At 45.1% G+C, this 26,066-nt stretch overlaps 1 protein-coding gene across 1 annotated transcript in view; it reads right to left on the reverse strand.

Annotated features, from left to right (window-relative positions):
• Nucleotides 1–1,188: 1,188 nt before the first annotated feature.
• ptch2 (patched 2) overlaps nucleotides 1,189–26,066 on the reverse strand; it is a 30,176-nt gene continuing 5,298 nt past the window's right edge. Inside the window, 22 exon segments of the mRNA XM_080503948.1 lie at nucleotides 1,189–3,290; nucleotides 3,408–3,966; nucleotides 4,086–4,491; nucleotides 7,545–7,687; nucleotides 8,111–8,248; nucleotides 9,739–10,019; nucleotides 10,106–10,286; nucleotides 10,577–10,719; nucleotides 11,278–11,619; nucleotides 11,622–11,801; nucleotides 11,914–12,301; nucleotides 13,221–13,346; nucleotides 13,450–13,542; nucleotides 13,695–13,850; nucleotides 14,513–14,644; nucleotides 16,133–16,280; nucleotides 17,356–17,477; nucleotides 17,580–17,666; nucleotides 17,769–17,877; nucleotides 19,989–20,080; nucleotides 20,178–20,247; nucleotides 20,379–20,568. Coding sequence (XP_080360074.1) covers nucleotides 3,256–3,290; nucleotides 3,408–3,966; nucleotides 4,086–4,491; nucleotides 7,545–7,687; nucleotides 8,111–8,248; nucleotides 9,739–10,019; nucleotides 10,106–10,286; nucleotides 10,577–10,719; nucleotides 11,278–11,619; nucleotides 11,622–11,801; nucleotides 11,914–12,301; nucleotides 13,221–13,346; nucleotides 13,450–13,542; nucleotides 13,695–13,850; nucleotides 14,513–14,644; nucleotides 16,133–16,280; nucleotides 17,356–17,477; nucleotides 17,580–17,666; nucleotides 17,769–17,877; nucleotides 19,989–20,080; nucleotides 20,178–20,247; nucleotides 20,379–20,568 — 4,121 coding nt within the window. The 3' untranslated portion in view covers nucleotides 1,189–3,255.

Consider the following 26,066-nt stretch of genomic DNA (forward strand, 5'->3'; position numbering starts at 1 on the left):
TTATTAGGCAGGCACAAATCATAAACATATTTTAGAACTATTCCTATTTTTAATTGAACTGTTGAAATGTGATTACATTGATAAACTCTCTCTTCTGCGGTTCCCTATAAAGAAAAGAAATATCCAGGTTTTTACATCTGCAATTAAGTTAAGATGAAATATAGGCTATCAAATCAATATGCGTTCAAATTGTAAAACGTAAAAAAATAAACCCTTACATGTGGTTTTACCCACTGATTGATAAGTCACAAATGAAGTAGTCAAGAGTTATAATGCATCAGCAAATATAAATATTTCACCACAGATTGTATCTATAGGTTCAAATATAGTTCTGGGTCTGAAAAAGGTAGGACTTTAATTTATAAAACAATTTTGAGTTACCAAGACCTTTTAAAGGGGCTTTACTACATTACACATCTGTTGTTTCACCTGCTTTGCTCTTTGCACTGAAACTCTGAATCATTCTGATCAAGGTTAAAAGAAGCAGATAGTTTTAAGAAAGTGAGTAAAGAGTACACGTCTTTTTCATATGAGGAAAAAAAAAAGTTAAAAAAAGAACAAAATAAAAACAGCTGGGATACCTTCCCATCTGGAAAGGTCCCATTTCCCACTTTACAGCTTTCACGCGACAATAACAAACAAGCATCATGGCCGCCTCTGGCTTTATTGCTGCTTTCAGAGGCAGAAACAGAGTCAAACAAGGTTGTTATCACATAAATCGAAGGAGAAGAGGATTAAATAAGTCCCAGATATGATTTACCTTTACATTACAGCCATGCTATTAATGTATAAACACTATGTTTATTAAACGTTTAAACAAAACAAACGTTTTAAACGTTTGTTGTGTAAAATCTTTAGAAACGTTTCACACTTTCTCAAGTAAGAACTTCACTTTCTAGTTGTAGTAACATTTATTACCATTGTTTTTAAAGAAGTTACCAGTAATTGTGATTAATATTTGATGTGCCCCTTGAATACGTGCTTATTTTTCATTGGCGTCATGATATGTTCCAAATACCTTTCCTATATCTCTACACAATTGTGCTTCATTACATTTATTGAACATTCAAATTCTGGATTTTAGTGTTCGGTATCTCCAGGGTTTCAGGCAAACTGAAAAGAGAAGCAAAGACCAAAAGGACATTGTTTTCATTCAATTTATTTTGTTAGTTAAATTTCTATAGCAGGTGAGGGAACATAATGGTCACACAAGGGTTTTCTTGAGCATAGTTTTCAGAAGTCACAGTGTTTCAGACATGGACAAGAACATTTTCAAAAATGACAATGAAGAAGGACGGGCCAAGAGGCTGCTTGAACACAAGGTGTAACAGTGACACATTCCTACACACCTCCTCCTTCATGGTCCTCCAACTCCCCCCTCTGCTCCACACACACACACACGCACACACGCACACACGCACACACGCACACACACACACGCACATCCTCTGCTCTAAAGTGTTGTCAACCCCTCCCTCCCAAAATGCAAACAAAACAAAAGCAAACTCAGCAACAAATAGATATATTTATATATAATATATATTTACTCTTTAAAAATAGAACTTCAGTCTAGATACTAGCATCTGTACAAACTACAAAAATAAAATTTTAATATAAATAATTTATATGGCAAGACATTAACATTTTTTTTTTAATGAAATAAACTACAAACCAATGCAGGAGCTCAACCCCTCAACCCCAATCTGACGACACCTCCTGGCTGTCTGCGGTCTGGCCAAACTGTAAATGGTGCTTTGCTCGTTTTGCGTAATTGTTCACAATTTGCAGCAGCTATTTGACTCTTCTTTCATATTTACAAGAGAGAAAAAGAAAGAAGAAACAGCTGCCACTTAGAGAACGACATAAAGAAATAGATCTGAAAGTTTCTCCCTGCAATTGAACCTGGCAGTGATGAGACCAATACTGAACGACGACAACTCTGGAGAGCAAACGAACAAACAAAAACAAACAAATTCTACGAAGAAAATAATGACATGGGATGAATGAGGTTTGTAATAATAAGAAGTGAAATTAGAAAGTGAGTCAGAGCAGATTGAAGCATTAAAATCATCTGAATAAAAATTCAACAAGGTCACAAAAGCATGATGCAACCATAAAGCAGCCAGCAAAGATGAAAAAAAACCCAAAAAACAGAGAAGAAAAACATTAAAACTAAATAATATCACTCCCTTTTGCATTGGATTTTTAGAATTCCCTTTCAAAAATAATACAAGAAGGTGAGCAACACTTTTGTCAAACACAAAGGTAAACATCACCGTCTGTAGAGCTTACAGTAACTGCTGAGGAAAAACAACATCACAGCTCCTTCAAGTAGTTTGAAACTGCAGGACAATGACTGACACAGGTTAAACATGAAGTATTGATCACGTGTCAGACTGCACATGGTGACAAGAAGCAAGTATCACTCTCCTACTGCCCCAGACAAATCATCTGTGTCTGATTGAGACAAAACAGACAAAACAAAACAAAAACAAAGCATATTTACACCAAAGGTGAGAACATAATACTGAGCTCTGAATGCTGTGATAAAAAAAGGGGACACATTGAAGGCACGACGGTTACTACTGTTAATAAAACAGCATTTGCTATGTAATTCCATATTTTCTTTGTGCTTTTTTTTTTTGTTGTTTTTTTTTTTTACAGTGCACGGTGGCAGAGAGTGTGTCAGACGCAGAATATCTCACAGCACAATACTGCGAAAGTTAGTTACTTACAAGTCGAGCAGGGGGGAGAGGGGTTACTGCATTTTTTTTTTTTTTTAAGGCAAATTGCTTAAAATTATTTCGAAGTGTAGCAGCAAAAAAACCAAAAACAAAGCAAAAACAAATACAAATCAAACACTGACCATGTATATTCAATAACCTAATATCTCAATAACATCTCACTTTTTGTGAAACCATATAGCACATATCTTATTCTATACAATGTCTGGGGCTTAATCAACCACCCCACATGAAAATAATCTTTTACATCTGAAACTTTACACAAGAGTATACCCAAGTTATACAGTACTCTTTTAAATAGCTTCCCTCTTTTTTAGTATTAAAATATATACTCATAGATTTATATAACTCTTAAAACAAGTCTTTTAAAAAAAAAACATTTCTTAATATGTCCTTGAAGTAAATCCTCTTTTTCTTGCGTGTGAAGTCTATGTACAGGTCAGAGTTCCAGGTGGACGTCGAGGCGCTCCAGTGCAGAGCAATGAAGAGGGGCCACAGCGTGTGAGAGAGTCTAGCAGTCTTTGGATGCTTGGATCATCAGCCCACCTGCAACACATGGAATATGGACAAATATGAGGCCTTGTTCAGTTAAAAAAAAAAAAAAGAAGAAACTTCCTGTCTGATGTCATATGTAATCTTGATGAACGAAGAAGAACTGCTCACCTTGAGTCTTGCCGAGCTGGTACTCCATCCGGCCCTGTGTTGCTTCCAAGTCCTGGAGCTCCAGAGAGTCTCTCTTACATGAAGAAAAGTTTGTTTTGTCACCACAAGTCCTGCTAGCAGCCTCGAAACAGTCCGATTCGCTGTCGGTGTCAAAACCTTCATGCATGTAGCCTTGGTACGCCGTCCCCGGCAAGTTTGGATGCACGGCCACTGTCACAGAGGCGGTGGCCGTGACCATTGTAACGGGCCCCCCGCTGGGGCCCGGCTGTGCCGGCAGGGTGGAGCTGCTGTGGCTATAGCTCGGCCCTTTAGTCCTGTTTGGCTGAGGCCCTCTGCCGTTCTGCAGCCTGGGCCCATTTTGACAAGTCCTCCCAGGAAAGTGGGCTCTGTCACTGGGTAAGTGTTGGCTGGGCTGAGCCTGGAGTCTCTGCACACCCTTCTGCTGCTCCCGCTTGTTTGCATCCCAGCATGTAACCTGGGAGCCGACAGGTGTCGATTCGCCCAACGGCTCGATCCTCCCGCCAGCTGCTGGGACGTTTTCTGTGAATGGCTTCACCACCTACAACAAACAAACAAATGGTTTTAAATGGACTCTTGTTTTGGTAAGTATAGGGTCAACGAAGCAGACATAAGGTTTGAGTCAATTTGTCCAGAGGGTGTGGTCGCTCGGCAGCGTACCGTCAGTTTGGGGAAGCTGGGGTTCTTGCTGGCTTCCAGCAGTAGGTGGGACGGTGGTTGTGGTACGGTGCTGGCTGATGTCAGGTAGGCGCTCCGGTCGCAGTACTTATAATCGTCCTCGCCGATCCCTGACGTGGTGGTCAGCTCAGAGTAATACTCGGAATCCGATGACTCTGAAAACGCTTGCAGACGAGATGACCGCGGGTTATGGTGGCCCGTGTAGTACCCGTGGTGGGTCATCGGGGGAGGTAGCGGGGGCTCGGGTGAAGGTGTCGGCAGGCAGCTTGCATTGTCCACCGGCGTCACCTCGGCCGGGGGGCCCGTCATGGAGAGGAGGACCGGGAGGAGGACCAGTCCGTTCAGCATCCCCAGAACAGTCAGAATGGCGAGCACAGCAAAGAAATATCTGATGGAGAGACACAGGATGTTAGTTTGGATTGGAAACACTAAAGCAGGCTTTCTACATCTTGAACACACACACGCGTACACGCACACACCGGAAAGTACATAGTTGCAATCAGACCCGTTTGCATGTTTAACAGTTATAGGGATTCAGAGTATCAGCCAAGCTCTTTACTTTAAACTACAGAAGAAAACATTTAATGCTGACACGCGTCCCCGATTTTGCCATTTTTCCGGTTCAATTAATCGTTTTATGCAACAGAAACTAGGCAAGGTCACATGGCCTGATGTTTTATATGAGCACATACACACATACAGCCACCAGCGAGCAGAACTCCAAGAACACGCACACACATAGTTGGCACATGAGGAAGGGAAGTAGCTCAGGGGAAGAAGTCAGGGAAAGCCCAGTGTTTGTGTATCAAAGGCAGGTGGGGGGGGGCAAATCTGATTCCCCGCTCAGTCCAACTAAAACATGCTTTGATGCCTCTCCACTGCTGCTGCTACAAGATTTTTCTCTCGCTCTGTTTTTCACTCGCACTGCGGGCATGTGTGCGTGCGTGTCTCTGCTGTGTGCACACATCTCGGTGGAGCTCTGAGGAGGCCGGGGTGGAGGCCTGCCACAAGAAAGAGCTCCCCAAGAAAATTAGAGAGGACTCCACTTAAACACTAACAGAAAGCAGAAAGAGAAGACAGTGAGATGCTAACCGCTCGCCAGACTGAAAGAGGTAAAAGAACGAGGGAGGGGATGGAATGATTTATTTCATTTTTTGGTATGAGTTGGACGAAAAGCCAACGAGGACAGGGATAATAGCTGCGGATTGTTATGGAAACATGCCACTCCATGAATGGAGTACTACGATGAGTATTACTACTGCGTTCCTCAACGTAGGTCACTCTTCAGGAAGAAGTCCCCCCCCCCCCCCCAATGTTTTCAATTTCCTCTGTGACCGCCGTCCTTGTTTTCTTCCTTTATCACAAGCGTAATGCATGTCATCGTAACCAGCTCTGACAAAACACTTTCTCGCCGTCTCCTGCAAGCAAGACCAGCATCAAACCGCGTGCAGCTATGTGCGCTTCACCAAATTTAAACACATCCACATGCAAATGTTGTGAAATCATTGTTTTTAAGTCACTCGCCTCTACTTGAGAACGTACTCGCTTATTATTAACTTTTCAATTTCTTTACATGGTGAAAAAAGGGAGTGTGTGTGTGAGAGAGAGAGAGAGAGAGAGAGAGAGAGAGAGAGAGAGAAGAGAAAGGCATTGGTGGGACCTCCAACAGCATCTCACTGTAAGGAATTCTGTTGTTTATTTAAACTGTAATCTTTTCCATTCGGTGTCAGGCCTGGAGAATCATGTGTGTATGTGACTGTGAGTAAAAGACCATAAGTGTTTACATGCATGTACATGTGTGCAATTCCTTGGGTGTCTCTCTGTGGGCACGCATGTGGAGCCTGTATTTGCATGTGTGTGTGTTTATATATATATATATAAACACACACACATATATATATATGGAGAATATGGACAGAGAGAGAGAGAGAGAGAGAGAGAGAGAGAGAGAGAGAGAGAGAGAGAGAGAGAGAGAGAGAGAGAGAGAGAGAGAGAGAGAGAGAGAGAGAGAGAGAGAGAAAGAGGTCTCTTAGCAGAGTTGAATTAAGCTCGCTGTTTATTCAGTGCATTACAAGGCCAGGAGATGTTTACAGCAGTATATTTATGCTACTCCCCAGCCAGCCAGCACTGCCTTTCCCCATTCACCCGACACAGCTACAGCTACAGCTACAGCTAAACAAGACCTCCAACAGTGACGAAACCCCACTGTCCCTCCTTCTCACCCTGTCCCCTGAAAATGATCTCCCATGCAGCAATGTGAGAAGAAACAACAAAAAAAAGCTGAACATTTACTCTGTGACCCACTTTTTTTTTTCCTTCTTTTTTTGGGGGGGGGGGGGGGGGGTTCTCAATTTGTTTTTCAATGTCAACATATTTACACCTCTTCATCCATTCAATCCCACTCCCAAGAGGATACATTTTTCTTACTTCAATCTATCCACCCACTAGGACTTCATATCACTGTAAGAAAGCCACCCTGAAAGTGTAGTTCTCCTCCCTCCCCTTCTGTCTCTGTTACTGCAGAAAAACTGCTTTTTGTGTCATGGAAGCCTGTAGCAGTCTGTGAGCTCAAGGTTGTGGTTTCGGGCTCGGGCCGAGACCACATTCTGCTGAAAAACATGGAGCTATTCGCCTTTTTTTTCCACTCTGACCATGAAACAGTGGTAGAAAACGCACACACGAGAGCAGTCCTACACACATTTTACAATCAACCATGTAGACGCATAGAGAGAGAGAGAGAGAGAGAGAGAGAGAGAGAGGTCTGTTGGTGGGCTTTGGACCATCTGACGAGTGTGACCGGTTCAAATTTAGCTCCACTTTTTATTACGGCATCCAACATGGAAAGAGAGAATGCCAAACGGATGATAGGAATTTTTACAGATTCCCTTGTGGGTGTGTGTGTGTGTGTGTGTGTGTGTGTGTGTGTGTGTGTGTGTGTGTGTGTGTGTGTGTGTGTGTGTGTGTGTGTGTGTGTGTGTGTGTGTGTGTGTGTGTGTGTGTGTGTGTGTGTGTGAGACAGAGTGAAAGAGTGAGAAAGAGAGACACCACCCAGTGGGCAGTAGAACACTTCCATGTTTACAAGCAGCTGCTACACACCCTTGATGTTTTCCCCATTTGTTGTACTCTGAGGTTGTGGAGACGGATGTGTGTATGCAGTCAGAGTGACAGAACCAGGTGGGTATTTGTCACTGTTTGTGTGTGGGTGTGCATAAATAGAGGTATAACATTTCCACCTGCATGCAGCCCCGGCCCCCCTGCTGGGCTGGTGCTGCAAGCGAGGCTAGACAACTGGCTCCGCACACACGCCACCAGTTCAAAACCAAACCAACTGCCCCTGTGAGGGTAACATGTGCGCTAACACCGTGTTGTTGGAACGTGTGCGCGCCCACCCTCAACATACTCAAGCACAACTTATATGAACGCACATGCATAGAGCCTCACCTCATGATGAAGTCAAACTCGGACCCTGCCAGCATGAGAACACCCAGCAGTGTGGAGATCGCTCCATCGACCACCGGGGCAAACATGTGTTCCAGCGCCACTGCAGAGCGCTTGTTTTTGCTGCCAATCGCTGTCAGGAAGCCCTGCGGCAGAAAGGGGAAGGTGGGGGAAGAGAAATGAGTTGGAAATCTTGCCGATCGCACAGAAACTTGTGCTTGCGGCGAGGCTTGGCAACCTCCAGAATTCCTCCATTTGGTTTTGTTGAGGATTATTACACTGCAACTACAAGACTGTACACTGTGCTGGAAAGCAGTTTTGCCAGCATGGACAAGCAAGCCAAAACTGAATACAGGATCAAACTGAATTTTCCTGAAATGCTTTCTATTTAAATGATAAATACATGAAGAGGCTCTGCTTTGCTCTAATAATAAAAACTGCCACAGCACTAGTTATACATATTTCTTCTCACAGGTGTATAAAACTACAAACGTCATACGTAGATGGTTACGAAGGAATAGGTGAATGCATGAATGTGGTGTCCCTTCATCTGCAGCCTGTCGACTTACCAGTGCGATGTGAACAGTGAACTCCACTCCGATTCCCACCGAAGCAATCAAGATGACCACAGGAATGGCACTGAGCTTAATGCCAATCAGACCCATGATGCCAAACAACTCCACGGTCATCATGGCCAAGATAAACACCTGAAAAACACACACAGATAAAAAAAAAAATCAAGTATTAACGCCTTTTGAGAAATGATAAGACTGAATTTAGATCCACTATATCCTAAAATTCAAAGCTCGTAATCAAAAGCGATGATAATGTAATTCTTTAGTGAGAGAGTTGAGCCTCTCTACCCCACACAATCTCTGAACCTCAAGATCTCAGCCCTGCAGGATCAAATTTCCCACCCTCAGGCTAATGCCGTCCCCCTTTGCCTCTGTCTTCCGCTGTTCTCTTCATCCAGGTGAATGAAATATGCGACAGCAGCGAAGACAATTCCTAACACACCACATTTGTGTGTATCTATTTATATAAAGCAAATTCTCTTGTTTTTCTACAAGATAAGCTGCCTGCAAAGCCTGTTTTATTGTTTGCGACATTTTAATGCAACAGCAATGTAACACAGTGCCGTTTGCTCGCGTCCTAATGGTAAATGTGTGGTCTTATTGTAAACCGCAATACAAACAGAAACAACTAGTCCAAGAAAACGAGGACGGGGAAAACTGTTCCCGGCCAACGGGAGCTTTTGATCCCAGCAGGAGCTTTGAGTTGGGGCACGTTTAAATTAGAAATGATAAAAGCTGTTTCACGACTCAACCACATACAGGCCGGGAGAAACCTTCACAGGAGTGCAAACCTGCATGGAGCTGCCTTTCTGTCCGGGCAGACTGCGTTGTGGTGTGGCCTCAATCAGTGCTACCAGGGACTGCTACCTAAATTAAAACACATTCTTTCTGAAACTGGCTTTGTTGTTGTGCTACAGGCCCCCCAATGGGGATATGCGGATGTGTGTTTGTGAGCGAGTTTGAGGGCTTTTGGGACCCCCGGTCCCACCAGCTTGTGTGAAATGTTTTCCAACTGCTGTACACTCAAGACTGTCTCCGAAACGCGCACGCACACACACACACACGCACCCACACACACACACACACACACACACACACACACACACACACACACACACACACACCACACACACACACACACACACACACACACACACACACACACACACACACACACACACACACACACACACACACACACACACACAGATATCCTGATGGATGGATTGAGCAGGCCAAGGTCGCAATTGGACAGATCTGTCCTGTCCCAAAGTCTCTCCCTCCCTGTCTGACAAAAGCAACGAGGGAGTTTGAGGTAGAGGCTTCAGGAGGGCAAAGCCTTTCTTGCTCCTTTGCATTTCCTTTTCTAAGGCCGGCCCAGCCTACATTAGAATGACAAAGGTCCTTGTGTGTGTATGTGTGTGCATACTGGCCCTCCGCAGAGAAAAAGGGGCCCCTTAGACAGCGTTATTGAGCTATGCTGAGAAGAGTGAGAAGAAAGAGAAAAGTAGATGAGGAGCAGGACGGGGCTAATGATTTTGATGTAGGAGGAGAAGAAAAAAATAAAGAAGCAGGACTGAAAGGATGGAGAAGTTAAGATGATGAGCTGATTCATAACTCACAATAATGCCGGCAGTCCAGGGGTTGAGCAGGAGAATCGCACAAACCAGGAAGGTGCAGGCCAGCACCACGCTGATGGACAGCAGGAACCAGTGTCTGAGGCCAATGTACTGCTCCCAGAACAGGAACGGGTATCCATTAGGGTAGTTGAACACACCCTTGCGGCTGAACTCATCACAGATGGCGCGCACGCTCTCAATGGCTTCCACAAAGTCGCTGGCTTGGCGAAGGCCATTCAGGTAGAAGGGGAACTGAGCAAACTCCAGTGGTTCTGCAGCTGGGACTGTAAGAGAAAGAATCAAAAGGTCAATTCTGAGTTATCGGTTACAGGCAAATTGACTCTTGATATGTCGGAGGGGAGACACTCACTGCGCAGGTTTTCTCCGGTCGTGTCGTACTTGTCGTGAATCCACTCTCTGGGGTGAGGGTAGAAGTTGGCTTGAGATGCGGCATAGCCCAGAGGGTCATTACTGACCCAGACAGTCAGGTAAATGTAGAAGACCTCCGGCGGGATCAAACCCTCAGCATCCACAAGACGACGAGAAGTCAGCTGGAGAAAAACGATCGAAAATAAGTATTTATTCGCGAGGATTTTAACCACAGAACCTGGACTCTTGTCATCTCTGTTTATCTGCTTGAAGCCATTAAGACCTGAAGCAACTGCTAAGCAGACGACACAATGCCAAACTTAGTAAATTAGAAAAAGTTAATTAATGCTGCATTGAGCTCTACATGGAGGATCATAAATTCTGTAGACTGTCACCGAGATTGGTTGTACTGTAGTGAATCAGATCTCCATGGGTTATTTTATTTTTTTGTTCTTGCAGCTCTTTAACATACCTGGCTGGGGTTAAAAGGCTCCTTCTTGGAGCCAGTCTGGATAAGGAGCTTGTATGCCAGAGCGCCGTCCTCAGTGCCGTTACGATAGCTGTCAGCAGTAATCCTGCCTGCTTGCCAATCAGCATCAAAAGCAGCCTGGAGACCTGCGCACACAGAGAGGAGGAAAGATCACTCATGCTGTTTATTAATGTTTTGATTTTATCGTGACACAACTCTGGCAAAATAGGTCAGCGCTGGCAGTGATCCTTAAAATGTGAAATATCAAGTCTCTCTTTCTATCCTTTTTTTTTTTTTTTTTTTTGTCGTCAGCTGGCTCTGATTGACCTGTTAGCGATTACTTCCTCTTGACTGGGCCTCTGACACATTCTCACCTCAGCGTGCACATACACACACACATACACACATATGCACACATGCAAAGATAACCTCCGACCCCGTCCCATCTAGCACTCCACCCCTTTGGCCCAGGTGGATGGGGGTAAACAGTGACTGAACTCTCACTCACCCTTCTCACATTCTCACACCCCCACAATCACACCAGCTCACTCCACACCTGGAAAAACTTGTGACAACCCTCAACCAGATTCTGACATCATCACCATGAAAAAAAAAAAAACCCTTGCGGGGACAGGCGGTGAGATTTAACCCGGCTTTCTTTCGACGACACACCAACAGAACATTACTGAGGCCTGAGTCCTTACCTCTGAGCCAGTCCTGGAAGTAGTGCAGCCACATGCGGGGCAGCTTGTTGTCGCTGTCTCTGACCACATATCGGACAGAGTTGAAGGCGTTGTGCAGCTGAATCAGCAGCCTCTGTGACCGTGCGTAATCAAATCCATCCATGGTTACCAGGTACATGTTGTAGAAGGAGAAATACTTGAACTGCGCGTCAATGAAGTCATACTCCTTGGTGTCACGTGGCACTATATCAGTCAGGTAAAGGCCATCGTGCACCATGGTGGTCCCGTATAGACTGAGGCCCAGGAGGCCAAGGAAGAGGACGACGACGACAGCTTTGCTCTTGGGCTTGAGGAGCAGCGGGCATATTTCTCCCTGGCGAAGCTGGACAGGTTCCAGTGCAGAAAAGGGAGCGGGACACACTTCTTCCCGGACTTGGAGTCCTCCACCTGCGCCAAGAGGTCCCGTGTGGAGCTGGACGTTGGGGTGAAGAGCTGGGATCCGTAAGGGTCAGGCACGGACGTTGTGGTGGGGGAAGGAGAGAGGGCTACAGGAGGAGCAGAAAGATGTGTCTTAGCATTCGGAGTTCTAACAAATCCTGATTCCAGAAATCACTATTTTGTAGTGTCATTATTATGAGCATGATCTGACTTGATTACCTTGAGTTTGTGAGGTCGGACAGACAATGATGGAGGGGGGGCTGGTGGAGATCTGTGATGTTGGCGGCAGGATCGTGACGATGTGCTGACCAGCGGCGTCACACTGCGTGAACGCCTGCACCGTCGTGGTGATTTGGGTGCTGGTGGTGATTGTCGATCCAGTCGTGTACTGGTGCGAATGCGCAGTGCCTGTCGTCGGCGTGTGTGGCTGTTCTCCGGCGTCCGACAACTCGTGCGGAGATAGTTGGATGACACGGTCCGAGCACGGACTGTACAGGCAGCAGAGGATGTCCAGGCGCTTGTCCTCGCGCCGGTGGAGGTCCAAACTGAGGATGGCGGGGAAGATGAGCAGCACCATGGCAAAGTTAAACACGACCACAATGGCCGCCTGGGGGGGGGGGACATGAAGAAAGACAAAGTGAGAAGAGACAGAGAACAGTGTGTGAAATTACAGACACCCAACTCCAGCTGGAGAAACTCTTTTTTTTGGGGGATTTTGTTTTTTGTGCCTCAAGCTACAGCCAAGCAAGTAAAGAAAAACCTTTACACTAAATCACCAGCCAGGAATACTAAGTGGGCCTGGAGGTGAGAGAGGCAGTGAGAGACTGAGAGAGGAGAAAGAACAGAGTACCAAAAGAAAGGACTGCTCGAAAGAGGCATCGGGATATATCTGTAGCGAGTCTGAGCAAAACCATCACCCTTCGCCGGTGCTCCCACCGCCTCCCCACTCTCCCCAGCCCCTGAAGCTGACATTCAACTCTGTGGTTTCTAGTGTGCGCAAGTCTGTGTATGTGTGTGTGTGTGTATTGGTGAGCGTGCTTGTGTGTTTCAGACCACCCACAGTTAGCTACAGATCAGAGAAAACCGCCTTGACGGGCCAGTGATATACTGATTCACTCCTCCTTCTCCCTCTGCCTCTCGTTCTCTCACTGTCTGCCTCGCTCAGTCTCTTCATCATTCTCTTTGGTCTGATTATTCTCCATTATGCACACGCACACACAGGCACACACAGGCACACACACACACACACACACACACACACACGCACACAAAAATGTTGGCTGTCTAGGTGCAGCGGCAATAAAATGAGGAACAAAGGCTTTTCTTGCTCTAAATAAATGTCACCTCTTTTAAGTTATCTCCTTCATTTTGAAAGGAGCCTCAGGCCTCACGGCGTGCAATTGTGGACTACTTTTTTATGTGTGTGTGTGTGTGTGTGTGTGTGTGTGTGTGTGTGTGTGTGTGTGTGTGTGTGTGTGTGTGTGTGTGTGTGTGTGTGTGCGTGTGTGTCTGCCTTCAAAACATACCTGCAAAGAGAAGGCTCGCAAGGCGGGGATGGGTACAAGCGCTGCCATAAAGAAGGCGAGCATATTGTTGATGGAAGTCAGAGCCACACTGGTGCCGGTACGACGCAAACAGTCTCCAGTTCGCTCCTTTAAAAATAAAAACACACACATACACACACATGTCAGGGGAGAGGACACACACTGAGGGGATTGGAAACATGACAAGACAGGAGGAGACTTTTAAAGGCACCTTAAAAGGGATGTTACATCCAGTTTCTGTGAAGGAGTGAGCCAACAGAAACATGTCATCCACACCAATCCCCAGAGCCAGGAAGGGAAGCACCTGGGATGGGAAACACATCAGTGGGGATGGAGGAAGGGTCAGAATAAACATTTGAAGTGAGCGACATCAAAATCTGGGCTTTGAATAAAAAAGCGAACCACGGCGTGAGGTCAAATCTGCCGATATGCTGTGTAGCTTCCTCTGTGTTGTACCTGTGTGGTTGCAGCGTTGAAGGAGAGCCCGAGCAACGAGCAGAGACCCAGGCCTGCTGCCACTGACAGGGCCACCAGCAGCACCCCGGCCAGCCCCACTGCACCCTGGGACTTGGCACAATCCCATCTGAGCATAGTCACACAGGCATAGGCCAGCTAGAGTGGAGATACGTCACATGGTTAGGGAGAATGTTCAAGATAGGCCCTCTTCAAATAACTTGACGCATGTAGGCAGTAGAATGTTAGGGCAATCATATCATGTGTTTTAATGAAGCATTGTCACATTTGCGTGGGGAATTTAGCCATCACACTTCAGTTATTTACTTAACTATGTGGGGTTACATAAGTTCTTTGATTATCTGCATAATCAGTGGATCAAACTTGCCTTTCTTGCACGCTCAGAGTGCACGATTGCACAACAATCGCTTGAACTATCGCCACATAACTTTGGCAAGAGTGTATTGCAGGCAATTGGACAGGAGTTGCAGAGTGGTGTACAACTACTGAGGTAGTCATATTCAAATTATAGAGAATGTACTGAACCGAACAATAATATCTGGTGCTAAAATTCCGGCTCTTCTGCATATTTTCCTAATGGGATGATTAGTTTCTTTATATATTGATGGTATTGCTATGATTCCTTAACTCTCAGGAGATGCTATAAAATTAAAGCAATGTATTCAGAAGAGGAATATTTTCTCCTTTTTTTTGCATTTTTTTTCTTCAGAAATAGTGATCAGGTGTGTCCAACAGATGGGTGCTTTTTTATTTTTATGTTCACTACACATTCTATATAAAGAATCTGTGAATATATTCACCATAAGCAGATATCCTCCAGCCACACGGATGACACTGACATCGGAGAAGGATTTCATGATGTCATTCAGTGTGGTGGTGGAGAAAGCGTGGATGGACTGGCTGGAGTTATCCGGGACACTCTGGTGAACCACCTGCAGGAAAAACATCAATCAACTGTCAAAAAGGCTCTGTGGCACACTCGGGAAAGAAATATACACTAAAATATGTCGAACTCGTCACCTCAGCCTAACCCGCTTTGCCACTTGACAGACAAAATGAGCACACAGCTTACACACGGTGCAAAGACAGCGAGAGTCTTTCTTAGCCCCATATTTCAGGACCCTAAAATGGGAAAAGGGCCCCCATCCCTTTGAAATGTGCATGTGTGTGAAAGCGAGTATGAATGTGTGTGTGTTTTTACATGTGGCAGCATGTGGGTCTGTGTGTGTGTGTGTGTGCATATAAGTATGACAAGAGAGGAGTAATGAGCACAGATGCCAGAGGTTGTGAGGTCAAAGGTGAAAAGGGACGGGATCACATGGCTGGGGAGACTCTCCGCACTCCACCATGAATGAACCACAGCACCCTGAAAAAAAGCTATTTACCTGTATTCTATAAGTCAGCATCACCTCACGTGATGGTCTGTTCCTGTTCTTATGTCAGGAGAAGGTGTAACGTCTCTGTCAGTTTGTGTTTGAGTTTTCCACCCCTGCTCAGGTTCACATGTCCCATACTTTCCTAACTCCCTTCCTCCCTGCTTGCCCTCTCACTGTGGTGGGTGTCAGCTATCACAGCAACAGCTTGTTCCTATAACTAGGGCTCTGACAGAGAGAGATGATTGGCCTACCACACACACACACACACACACACACACACACACACACACACACACGCACACACACACACACACACACACACACACACACACACACACACACACACACACACACACACACACACACACACACCACGCAGACTTATTCCGCAGTGTCTGAATTCCATCAGTCTTCAGCTCCCTTGTAAAGTGAATCGCTGTGTGTGTGTGTGTGTGTGTGTGTGTGTGTGTGTGTGTGTGTGTGTGTGTGTGTGTGTGTGTGTGTGTGTGTGTGTGTGTGTGTGTGTGTGTGTGTGTGTGTTAGAACAAGACTGCATGTGGACAAGGAAATGCCTCCTCATTTTTCTCAGCTGAACCCTACATCTGGGAACACTTTATAATAACTGTCCCGGATAAGAATTAAAATAAATAAAATATTAAAACACTGAACCTAATTATTATTTTTTTTCTCAAGTAATGAAAATATTGAGTTATGAAGTTGGATAAATTTTTTCTAAGTAAGTAACCCAATCAAAGGTGCCAATGAGCATCAGCCAATCAGAGGCAGGGGAGGGCGGGCCATAGTTGCATGGATGATATTGATTGGTGAGATGTATTCAGTTTTTTTTTTCATATAAAAAAATTAAACAAATCAAAGCAATTCCAAGCATTTATACAAATCAGCTGGTGGGGTAGTTTCCTAAAGAGAGCATTTTAACAAATATTACTGATGCTTTTTTAAAAAAATTTTTTATATCAAAGTGCATCTACCTTCAAGAGTGTGCATTTAAATACAATGAATATTTGCATGTGTGAGTGTCTGCACCTCCACAAATTTCCTCTGCCACGACTCGAGGATGGCGGTCGCCTTCTCTTCATTCCAGTTGATGTCGTGTATCTCGTAGTCGTCTTTAAAGTGCTCGTACAGCTGCTTTGGACTCATCAGCAGAAACATTGTTTGAAGAGCCTCCGCACTGCAAAACACACACACACACACGTAAGTTTAAAGACATCATGCTCTCTCGCTGTAAAAATGGTTTATTGTGTGTTGGGTGGAGTGGAAACCTCAACTGGATCATCTATGTCATAACTAGCACATAAAAAATCATTGAGTCTTGAAAGATTGGATGTTCTCATACATATACATACATACATACATACATATATATATATATATATATATATATATATGTATGTATGTATGTATGTATATGTATGAGAACATCCAATCTTTCAAGACTCAATGATTTATATATATATATATATATATATATAAACAAACCTCACTGGCACACACCTTGCTGTTAATAGCTCAAGGCAGGTGCTGTTTCTTCTAGGATTTGTCTGCCTGTCCGTCTGCCAATGTAAACAGCTAAAAGCAGGCGTTATCTAGTCTGACTGCGGGTCTCTCGGCTGCGATCCCAGATGTCCTCAGGTTTTCTTGGCATCGAGCACAAGCAAGCAGCAGTGGCGCTCAAAATGTGAAAGAAATGATCATAAATCACATCCGCGAGTAAGTGTGTCTCTTGCAGATGGGACTGGAATCCTCTTTCATTCAAGGCTCCGCTGGACCCGCGTGGGTCTCGATCTGGGCTCTGACCCAATGCCGTCACTCCATTTGTATTGGCCACGCTTTTAAATCCAACTGAAGTCAGTAGGAAAAGCAAACCTCTCTGGGGATCGTCTAATAAAGAGACCTCAGATAAATGTGAATTTGACTGTTTTTTTCCCCTCCACCCTTTTCCCCCCCTTCTACTTTGGTCTCTTACACAACAAATGTGTGGCCGTGTGGGGGGCGTTATGTGGTTGTCAATCATCTTTAATTGGCCTATCCCGGACCGGGGTCATGCAGGAAACTGATCCCTCTCGGTACAAGGCATTCTTAGCATGTGTCTGAGGAGTTATTGGGGGTTACACAGATTCCACAGTCACGGCGGCTCTTAAGCTAACTGGTGTACCTGCTGCCCGCTCAGATCAAAATCTCTCACAATTGTCACGAGCGAACCATGTGAAGTCACAACAAACTGTTGAATCTTTATGTGCACACACCTCAGCAGAGCGTCTTGGCTGTTCTTGACCCGCCCGCCCAGAATGAGCTCCTCCTGCCAGTGCATGAACTTGCGGCTGAAGCCGTGGCATCCACCCTGGAGACGCCCGGCAATGTCAGGACTCTGATCGGACGAGGAGCAGAAGAGTGGTTGGAGAGATCTGTTCAACTGTTTCCATTGTTTCTTCTACCTTCTAAACCAAGTTTAAGTTGCATTATTGTTTACCTCTCTTTGCTCCTTGTTGGGAGCAGTGAGGGGACAGTCGGGGTCTGATGGGTCTAAGCATGGCCTGTTCATGTACGCATGTCCCACCTGAGGAAACAAGAAGTGGATGAGTTAGTGATCGCTCGTGCAAGAAAATCTTATTTTTTGGGAAACAAATACATCACATGTGCTTTTTTTTTTGTGACTCACCTGAGCTTTGTCCAACATCTCCCTGAACCCCTCCAGTGAGGTGAACTGACTCAGCTCCTCCATCAGCTTGACTGGATCAAGATTCATCCACTGGATATCAGGCATGCCCCTGGAATGCCAAGAATTACTCGAGATGATGTTCCTCCCCGAACTGACTCACGACACTTTCAGAATTTAAAGATGTGAAGCCGTTACAATGCTGCCTCCAACTCATGGAAACATGGCTTTACATTCCTCGGGGTAAAAACTTTTTGAGTTCGGTTTTCCTTTGTTGGGGCTGGACTACACAGGAGGCTAGCTGCAGATACAGGATAAAATAGCGTTTATTATCCTGTTTCACGCTGCCACAATGCCCAGGGAAAAGGCACGGTGGCTGCCTGCTCACTTTCATTCCTCACTGCCCTGCACTGAGTCATAACAATTACCCCTGCCTCCCAAACATCTTGATAAGGGCGGAGAAAAGATTGAGTGGACGGAGAAGGGAAAATAGGTGAGGGATGATGGGGGGGGGGTTTGGATTTCACACTATTTGTTGTTTGAGATCCAAGGACGACTGACTCGTTTTGATCGTTTGGGAAATTGAATCAATCTCCACCATCATTGATGCTGCAACCTGACACTTAATATTACAAACAGTCATCAATGGAATGATGCTGCAAGACATGATGGTTCCGCTTTTTGTGTGATTGAGACAAGGGAGCAAGAAAAAAAAAAAAAAAGAGTCCCAAAGTATCTTAGCTCTCTAATGGTGAGCGCTCCTCTCCGATTCCCACATACCAGGGTCCCCTTCGCTTCTGGTTGCAAAGACACTCTTTTATCGGCTAGTTTTTGCTTGACTGAACCAAGCCTCGGCCCTTTTGTTTTTTCATAGATTGCGGCTTTTTGTTCTCAAACGTTTTTTTTCCTCCTCTCTCTCTCTCTCTCTCTCTGTTTCTCTGTTTCTCTCTCTCTTTCACCCTTCTTTGCACTTTCTAATGCACACTTTTACTCTTTTCTTTAACCATTCAAACCAGGGCTGAAGCAAAAGCTGACTCTGAATAAAGAGACATTGAATCTCCGTCCATTCCGTGTTCCCTTGAGCTCCACTTGAAAAATTAGTGTAAAGTCACCTAATAAATAACAACAGATGTTGAAGACTGTGTGAATTGCATGAACACTTGGCAGATGTGTGAATCATCAAAGACCCCCATCTCTCTCACACGGGGCCAACTGGGAGATGCTGAGGATGGGAAACTTTTGTGTTTGTTTCTGTATGTGCCGGCTTGTCATGCAACATACTGCCGACTGCTTAGACAGACATATAAACAAATAAATTCTTCGCAAAGAAACATCTGCTATGATCTAAACTATCTTTTATAAACCCAGCACTCAATTGAAATATCACTTCTGACGACAAAAAGGAGATCCCTTTCAGTGACTCAATTTCTCAAGAGAACTTTGTTCGCCCCCCCAAAAAAAACAACAAAAAAAACAAAAACACCCCAACTTGAATCTGCAAATGCCCAAATACGCCCAGACTCCACTGTTAACTGTCTTGTAGCCTCTCTCTGTCCTTCTCGGGGGACTTGAGGCTTGAATACTGCCCATTTTATTTGTTGGACAACTTGGGAGCTGGGAGCCCGGGGCATTACCATGAGAATGCCGAGTGTTAGCCGTGAGCTGACAAAGCCGACCCCCCCCCCCCCCCCCCCCCCCCTCCTCCGGGGCCCCTGCACTGATGGACACTCACTCGTAAACTGAAAGAATGCTTACCATTGTCTGACCCAAAGGGCTCCCCTGCCACCACCACCGCCGCCACCGCTACCACCGCCGCCACCACCACCGCCGCCGCCACCTCCCCGCCCTCCGTTCTACCAACCCACCACCCAGTCGCTGCTTAGCCATCTCCTCTCTTTCTCTCCATCCCTCCCTCACTTATTGCATCCCTCCCTAACCTTCTTCTCTTTGAATTTCTCTGTCAGGACCCCCCCTCCACCCCCCCCAGGCCCTCTCCGGGCCCTTAAAGAACTCTATTACTGACCGCCGCTGTCAGTCACAGCACCCACTGACAGACTACTGAAAGCCCAACTGTATGTCTCCATCCAGCATGTGTTAAAAGTTATATAGCGCTCCAAAAGCTGTAGGAAGATCAGATGGAAGCAATGACAGCATAAGGCTGTCTTTGAAAGGTAAACATTTTTTTTTTTTTTAATGATGTGGGGTGATTACTCCAACACTTACGGTAAATATGCAGAGCCTCCCTGTAGTTTGGCCCCTTCCCAAAAACAGTCCAATGGGGTGATTATCATACAGGGGAAAAGCTTGTCAATCATCTGGGATCAGGAAACACAAAAGAGGAATGATTAAACATCTCAAGTCATAGAGAAATAACCACTGAGATGAATAAATTGTGCGTCTTTATCAACTTACCCTTTCAATCATGACATTTTCTATTATAGGAACTCCTGATTTATAGCATATTTTATTAAGATCCCATGATCTATGAGAGAGAGAGAGAGAGAGAGAGAGAGAGAGAGAGAGAGAGAGAGAGAGAGAGAGAGGACTTTTAATACAGGTACAAGCACAACAGCAGAACGTTTTCAAACATGACCCTGTTGTTAGTTGACTTACTTTCCAAATAGCGACACCTGCACCTTGCTGGCCGACAGGGCGGCTTCCATGTGAACCAGCAAAGCCTCCTGGGTAAGAATATCTGTGCCCTCTTCTTTGGGTGTCTGGATAAGCATCTGTGAAGTAAAGACGGACTCCTCCCCCTGCTTCTCCTTGGTGTAGCGAAGCTCTGTGCTGACCCGACTTCCAGCTACGAAACCAAGAAGAGAGCCAAAAGAGAATGGTGAGTTCAGGCAACGTGAGATAGATGGATTTCCCTCAGTGCAAACGACACTGACGCACATGCACACCATAACACGGCAGGTTTTGTGCGTACGTATGCACATGCGCAAGAACACACACACACACACACGTACTGTATGTTGACCAACGCCCTTGGCCTTCGCCAGTGTTGGTTTTGAAGGCACTTCACACAAGCCAGTGTCTGGCCAAGAGAAATGAGTAATACTGTTTCTCATTGGCTCCTTCTGTGAAACAGATGTGCCCTGTTAGTTAGTCAAACCAGCTTCCTGATGCCCCCAAAACCCTCCGCTGGTTTGCGCGGGGCAGACGATGTGTACCGATAACTGTTTGAACTTATTAAAAAAGTTTTTTTTATCCACCACTCAAGAGTGATGGGGAAGAGAAGAGAAGAGAAAATGCAAAAGGAGTAATTTTGTGGAGGAAGAAATATAGCTGTTGGAGGTTGTGACGAGCAGGAGAGAGAGAGAGAGAGAGAGAGAGAGAGAGAGAGAGAGAGAGAGCTATGTTGTGCTGTGTGGTAGACCCCAGTCCCCTAATTACAGGAGGTTGCCCTGAAAAGAGTTTGCCAGCCGGGGGGATCTGTGCCTGTGCCAAGTGGACATGAAACATGCCGCGCTGGATCACAGAGGGCCGTCTGCCCCTCTTGCTGTCCCACTACATGACAACCTCAGAGAGAGAGAGAGAGAGAGAGGGAGGGGGGGAGGTAGTTTGAAAACAAGGGGGACCACCTTCTTAATTCATTTTCATCACTCTTTTACTGCGCTGCAATCAGTCTCTACACATCTATTTCTCTGCTTCATTTACCCCTCTCTCTCTGTCTCTCTCTGTCTCTCTCTCTCTCTCTCTCTGCACCTCCCCCAGCCTGGAACAGGCTCCTATAATTGATGGGGAGAAAAGAAAAAACAAACTATTGAGCCTACGCCGCGAAAGTGTGAGATCAGGTTAGAACTCTGGGCCTTGGAGACACAGTCCAATATTTCTAGACTTTGCTCTCAAGGCTTTAATTACATTCACAGGGGCTTGAGAATATCAGGTCGCTTTGTTTATTTTCAGTCAAGGGTGTCTGGCTAAGTGCATCACCAAGAAATGTTATTATTTGACACATCTGGACATGCAGGGGAGAAAAAAAATGGATGTTATTGTATAAATACAAGTTTTATACCAAAAAGAAGACCGGGGAGAAAAACAAATTGCAGATAGAGTAAGTGATTTCATTATGACTGTTAGAGACTCTTCAGGATGAGAAAATGAATAAAGTCTGACACACTTTCATCTGGAAAAAGAATCAGGCTTGGTGTTAAAACAGTGATTACAAGTACAGTTCCCCTCAACGCCACTTAGTTTCCTTCCCACACAGATTTCCAATCAAAAAAGACTACTACAAAATGGAGCCCTTTCCGTTTCTGGACCTCTTTGACATCTGTTAAACCTTTTTTGACATTTCGTATGTTAACCTCTGCAGCGTGGGGTTTTGATCCCAACAGGAACTGGGTGGCTCGGAGAGACTCTGGCTCTGTAATTACAGGCCTCCTGAAGTAAATTATAGCTATTTGTGTCTCGTTCCTCCCATCTGGACCACCCAGGCAGCCGGTCTTCTCTCTCTCTCTCTCTCTCTCTCTCTCTCTCTCTCTCTCTCTCTTTCTCGCCTCTCTCCTCAACCCCTGGTCCGGCCCCAACAACCCAACTCCAAACTCCACAACCACTGCGGCTCACTTCTTCTCCTGCTCTCTTCACGGCCCTCTCCATAAGGAAGCTTTCTTTTTCTACTTCTCTCTCCCCATCTCCTTGTTTTATCTTCTCCCCTTTTTCTTGCTCTTTTCCTCTTCCTGACACTCTTTCTGACTCTTTTTTTCTCTTCAGTCACTTCCACTCTCCTCTCCCTCCATTTAGCCCGTGCGCCGCACAGCCTTAAAGAGACAGTTCCCGGAAATTTTCCCACCCAAGGAAGAAAGCGCCTTTGAGTGTGGAAACTTTGGGGGTTTTAACACCCCCGCGACTGGGAACTTTATTGCATGAGCAATTCTGAAACTCGAGATATTAAGAGTTTACTTGGGAACTTGATCAAAAACTGTAAAACATTTTATGCAAGTGATGGTAATGTAAATCTAAGTAGACATTGTTTTTGGTGGAACATATGTAAAAAAAATTCACATCAGGAAAGTAAGACAGCATGAGAAAATGTCACGGCACACGCTGGCATGGTTTCACTCATGGCCACGCTTGTATAAATATAATGTTTGCATGGATCAGTGTATAGGTGTACCTGTAAGAGTGTGTGGGCGGGAGTGTGTACACGACTGCGAACACAGGACCCTGTCTCCACCAACCTCAGACATTTCCTCCCCACCTGATCCTCTGTCCCCAAAAGGCGAACACCCACAAACACTCCAGTCAGTGAAATATGTGTGGCTTCTCCCATCTGGGCTACAGTAGGCCAAGACCACCAGGAGTTATGTTTCTATTCTATTCTATTCTGTCTTCATAGGTTGCAGGCCTAGTCCCAGTTCCAGGCCATCCTAGGTCAGACCAGGCCGCCTTCAAAGTTCAGTGTGGTAGATTAGCTGGATTAGGAGGCCTCTGAAAGGCCCCACGCTGCTCTGGAGGAAGACTCAAGACGAAGAGGGCTGAAAGTGACATGTATGCTTTTACTTGCTCTGCTGTGTAATGCGTCGGGTGTTTTCTTTTTTTTTTTCTTGTCCAATTTAAGCAGCTTTAAAATATGAAATAAAATCCAAAGTTGATCACCACAAAAATTTACTTTTTAAAAAAAAATTGGGTTTGGCCACCATGAAATACCAACAATAGGAAAAACAGAGCCGTGTCTTGGCTGGAATCGTACATTTGCCATTTATCTTATTCGCTCAACCATTTTATTCACCATAAAGATCCTTTAGTGCGTTTCATTTTCATCATAGGAGCTAAATGGGAAATTAATTCTCTTGGTTTGGTACCAATTAAAAAAACAACAAAAAAAAAACCCTACCCTTTTTGTCACATGTGGACCCTGTAGAATCAATACTACTATGCCCCACTTTGGGTCCTCAGCCCAGCCCTGCCCTATGGCATTCCCGAGCCAGGGCACCGCGTAAAGCGGGCTGCCCCCCAGCAGATGGGCCATTTCTCCATACAACCCTTCAGCGCAGCTCCAGACTGAATGCACACCCTTTTGTCATTCAACTCTTCAATTTCTTTCAGATGTTTCCCAACAAACAGGAGAAAAAAAAAATAAAGAGGAACTTTTCTTTCTTTCTTTTTTTTTTCTCACAACAAAAGCAAATGGACCAAAACTTTCCCAGCCTGTAAAACAATGCCAGACTCGGCTGTGGGAGGGTTGATGCAGGGGACAAGAAAGAGAAGCTGGCACTTTGCTATCTCACCTATAGAAATACAGTGTATCTGTTTATCAGGACTGTATAATGGCGGGGAATAATGCCACATCAGTGCAGAAAAAAAACAACCCAGAACCATCGGCATCAGTGTGTTTGAATCCTGCACCTCTGCTATCGCAGAATGACAGCCGCGCTGAGATGGCACCGTGAAAACTGTATAAAACAGCAAAAACAACATGAAAAATCAGTTTCACTTACATTCTTTTCAGATGTGCCAGTGGTGTTAGCCACCACACATAAATTTCCACCAGGGTTGGCATTAGGCAGTTTCTATTTCCATATGTATAGGCTTGCCTCTGCTAATTATGCTAATCATGGGCAGTGTTGGCCACTGTGAAAAATAGTCACATTAGACACTCCACTGACCGCTAATACTGCTTAATGTGTGGTTGAAACATACATTCATCCCTGCCTGAAAAGCAAAATTTTTCCACGTTGCTGGTCTCATTCAGATGAGAAATGAATTTATTGAGCCCAAGAACCACCCCCCCTCACCCCCCTCACCCCCCCCCCCCCCCCAAGTACGAAGAAAATGTGCAGTCTCTCTCTTCATCTCAATCTCCGTTCACCTCTTTTTTTTTTATACTTTCATGGTGTAAAAGCAGAGGCAAATGGTGCAAACTCTAAGGTGACTGGTGTCGCTTTATTTTGCCAGGCTGGGAGACAAAGGTTGCTCTTCAATAAGAGGAGAAAGGGTGCCGCACTATGCTGATTGGGTTTTTATTATCCCATTTTCAGTTGCATTGAAGTCTTTTTTTAGGAAGATCCTACATTCACTGTAGCAAACTGCCCGAAAGCCTGTTTTGATGAATGCTTTGACACCAAAATGACAATTTGAAGATGTGTAATCAATGTAAATGTGTCCATTTGGCTGCTGCCTTTTACATAGGTTGCCACGGCAAGTCAATGCAACTTACATGTGTGATCCAAATACATGAAAAAAAAAAAAAAAGAAATTATACTTTGAAAAGGAGAGGTAGAGCAGAGTCCTTGTGTCTCCTGGATAGCTAAAGCCAAAGCCATGTGTCTGTCATATGCACATGTATCTGTAGCTGCTCAGTGTGTTTATTTGTCGGGGGGTGGTCTCGGGCTGTCTGTTGAAGAGCGCGTGTGTGTTGAGGGGGATGCAGAGAAAGAGAGAGAGAAAGAGAGAGAGAGAGAGAGAGAGAGAGGGGATGGAATGGTGTAGACTTGGACTGAAGGACGGAGGGATGGGGGGTGAAATAAACATTTAGAAGTGACCCAGGTTGACTCTGGTCTTGTTTGTTCTCTCTACCAGTGAGGTCCTGGGCCCTGAACGCTGGGAGTTTATTTATCTAGCTGGGGCACCACTGCGCACTATTCACCTCCAATAATGCCTCATAGAGCTCCCTTTCTCTGTCTGAACTGGGGCGCTGTGTGCACTCCAATGAATTATAGCATTTACCTGCTGCGCCGCTCTGAGGTTTGTTTAGAGAAACTGCTCCAAACACCCAAATACCCACGTGTGCACATTTGGGCAAACTCTGAGGTGTTTTTTTTTTTTTTTTCCCCTGAAGCAGGACATTTTCTCACTTATTTAATCAAGCTATTTCTTTGTCTCTTCATAATTTGTATGACTGTACAATATCACATGCACAAAGTGCAGTCTATACCGCTCTCTTTCTCCATGGGCTGTATGATGGGACATATGGTGCGACTGCTACCCAGACAAGCCCTGTCTCACTTCACTCATATTTGGACAGCTTGAGTCTGTATACATGAATGTCAAGTTTCACCTAAACTCTGCCAAGAAAGATGAGTTTAGTTAATATCCCAAAGAACATAACCACTTTAAAGCAGAGGCGACTTCTTTTTCCACCCCCGTCTTCTATTAAAGAAAAAAGTGAATAGTCTGAGCTACAATTGACGCAAACACAGAGTAAAAGAACGCCCCAAACGCAATGCAAACATGAAAACATGAGCTTAACATAATCATGTTAATATTTCACAGTTACGAAAGCAATAAAACCGTCTCTCTCTCTCTCTCTCTCTCGCAAGATTTCAGGGTGAAATAAAACTGTGTACGAGACAGCCT

The sequence above is a fragment of the Blennius ocellaris genome, assembly GCF_963422515.1.
Source record: "Blennius ocellaris genome assembly, chromosome: 10".
NCBI lineage: Eukaryota > Metazoa > Chordata > Actinopteri > Blenniiformes > Blenniidae > Blennius > Blennius ocellaris.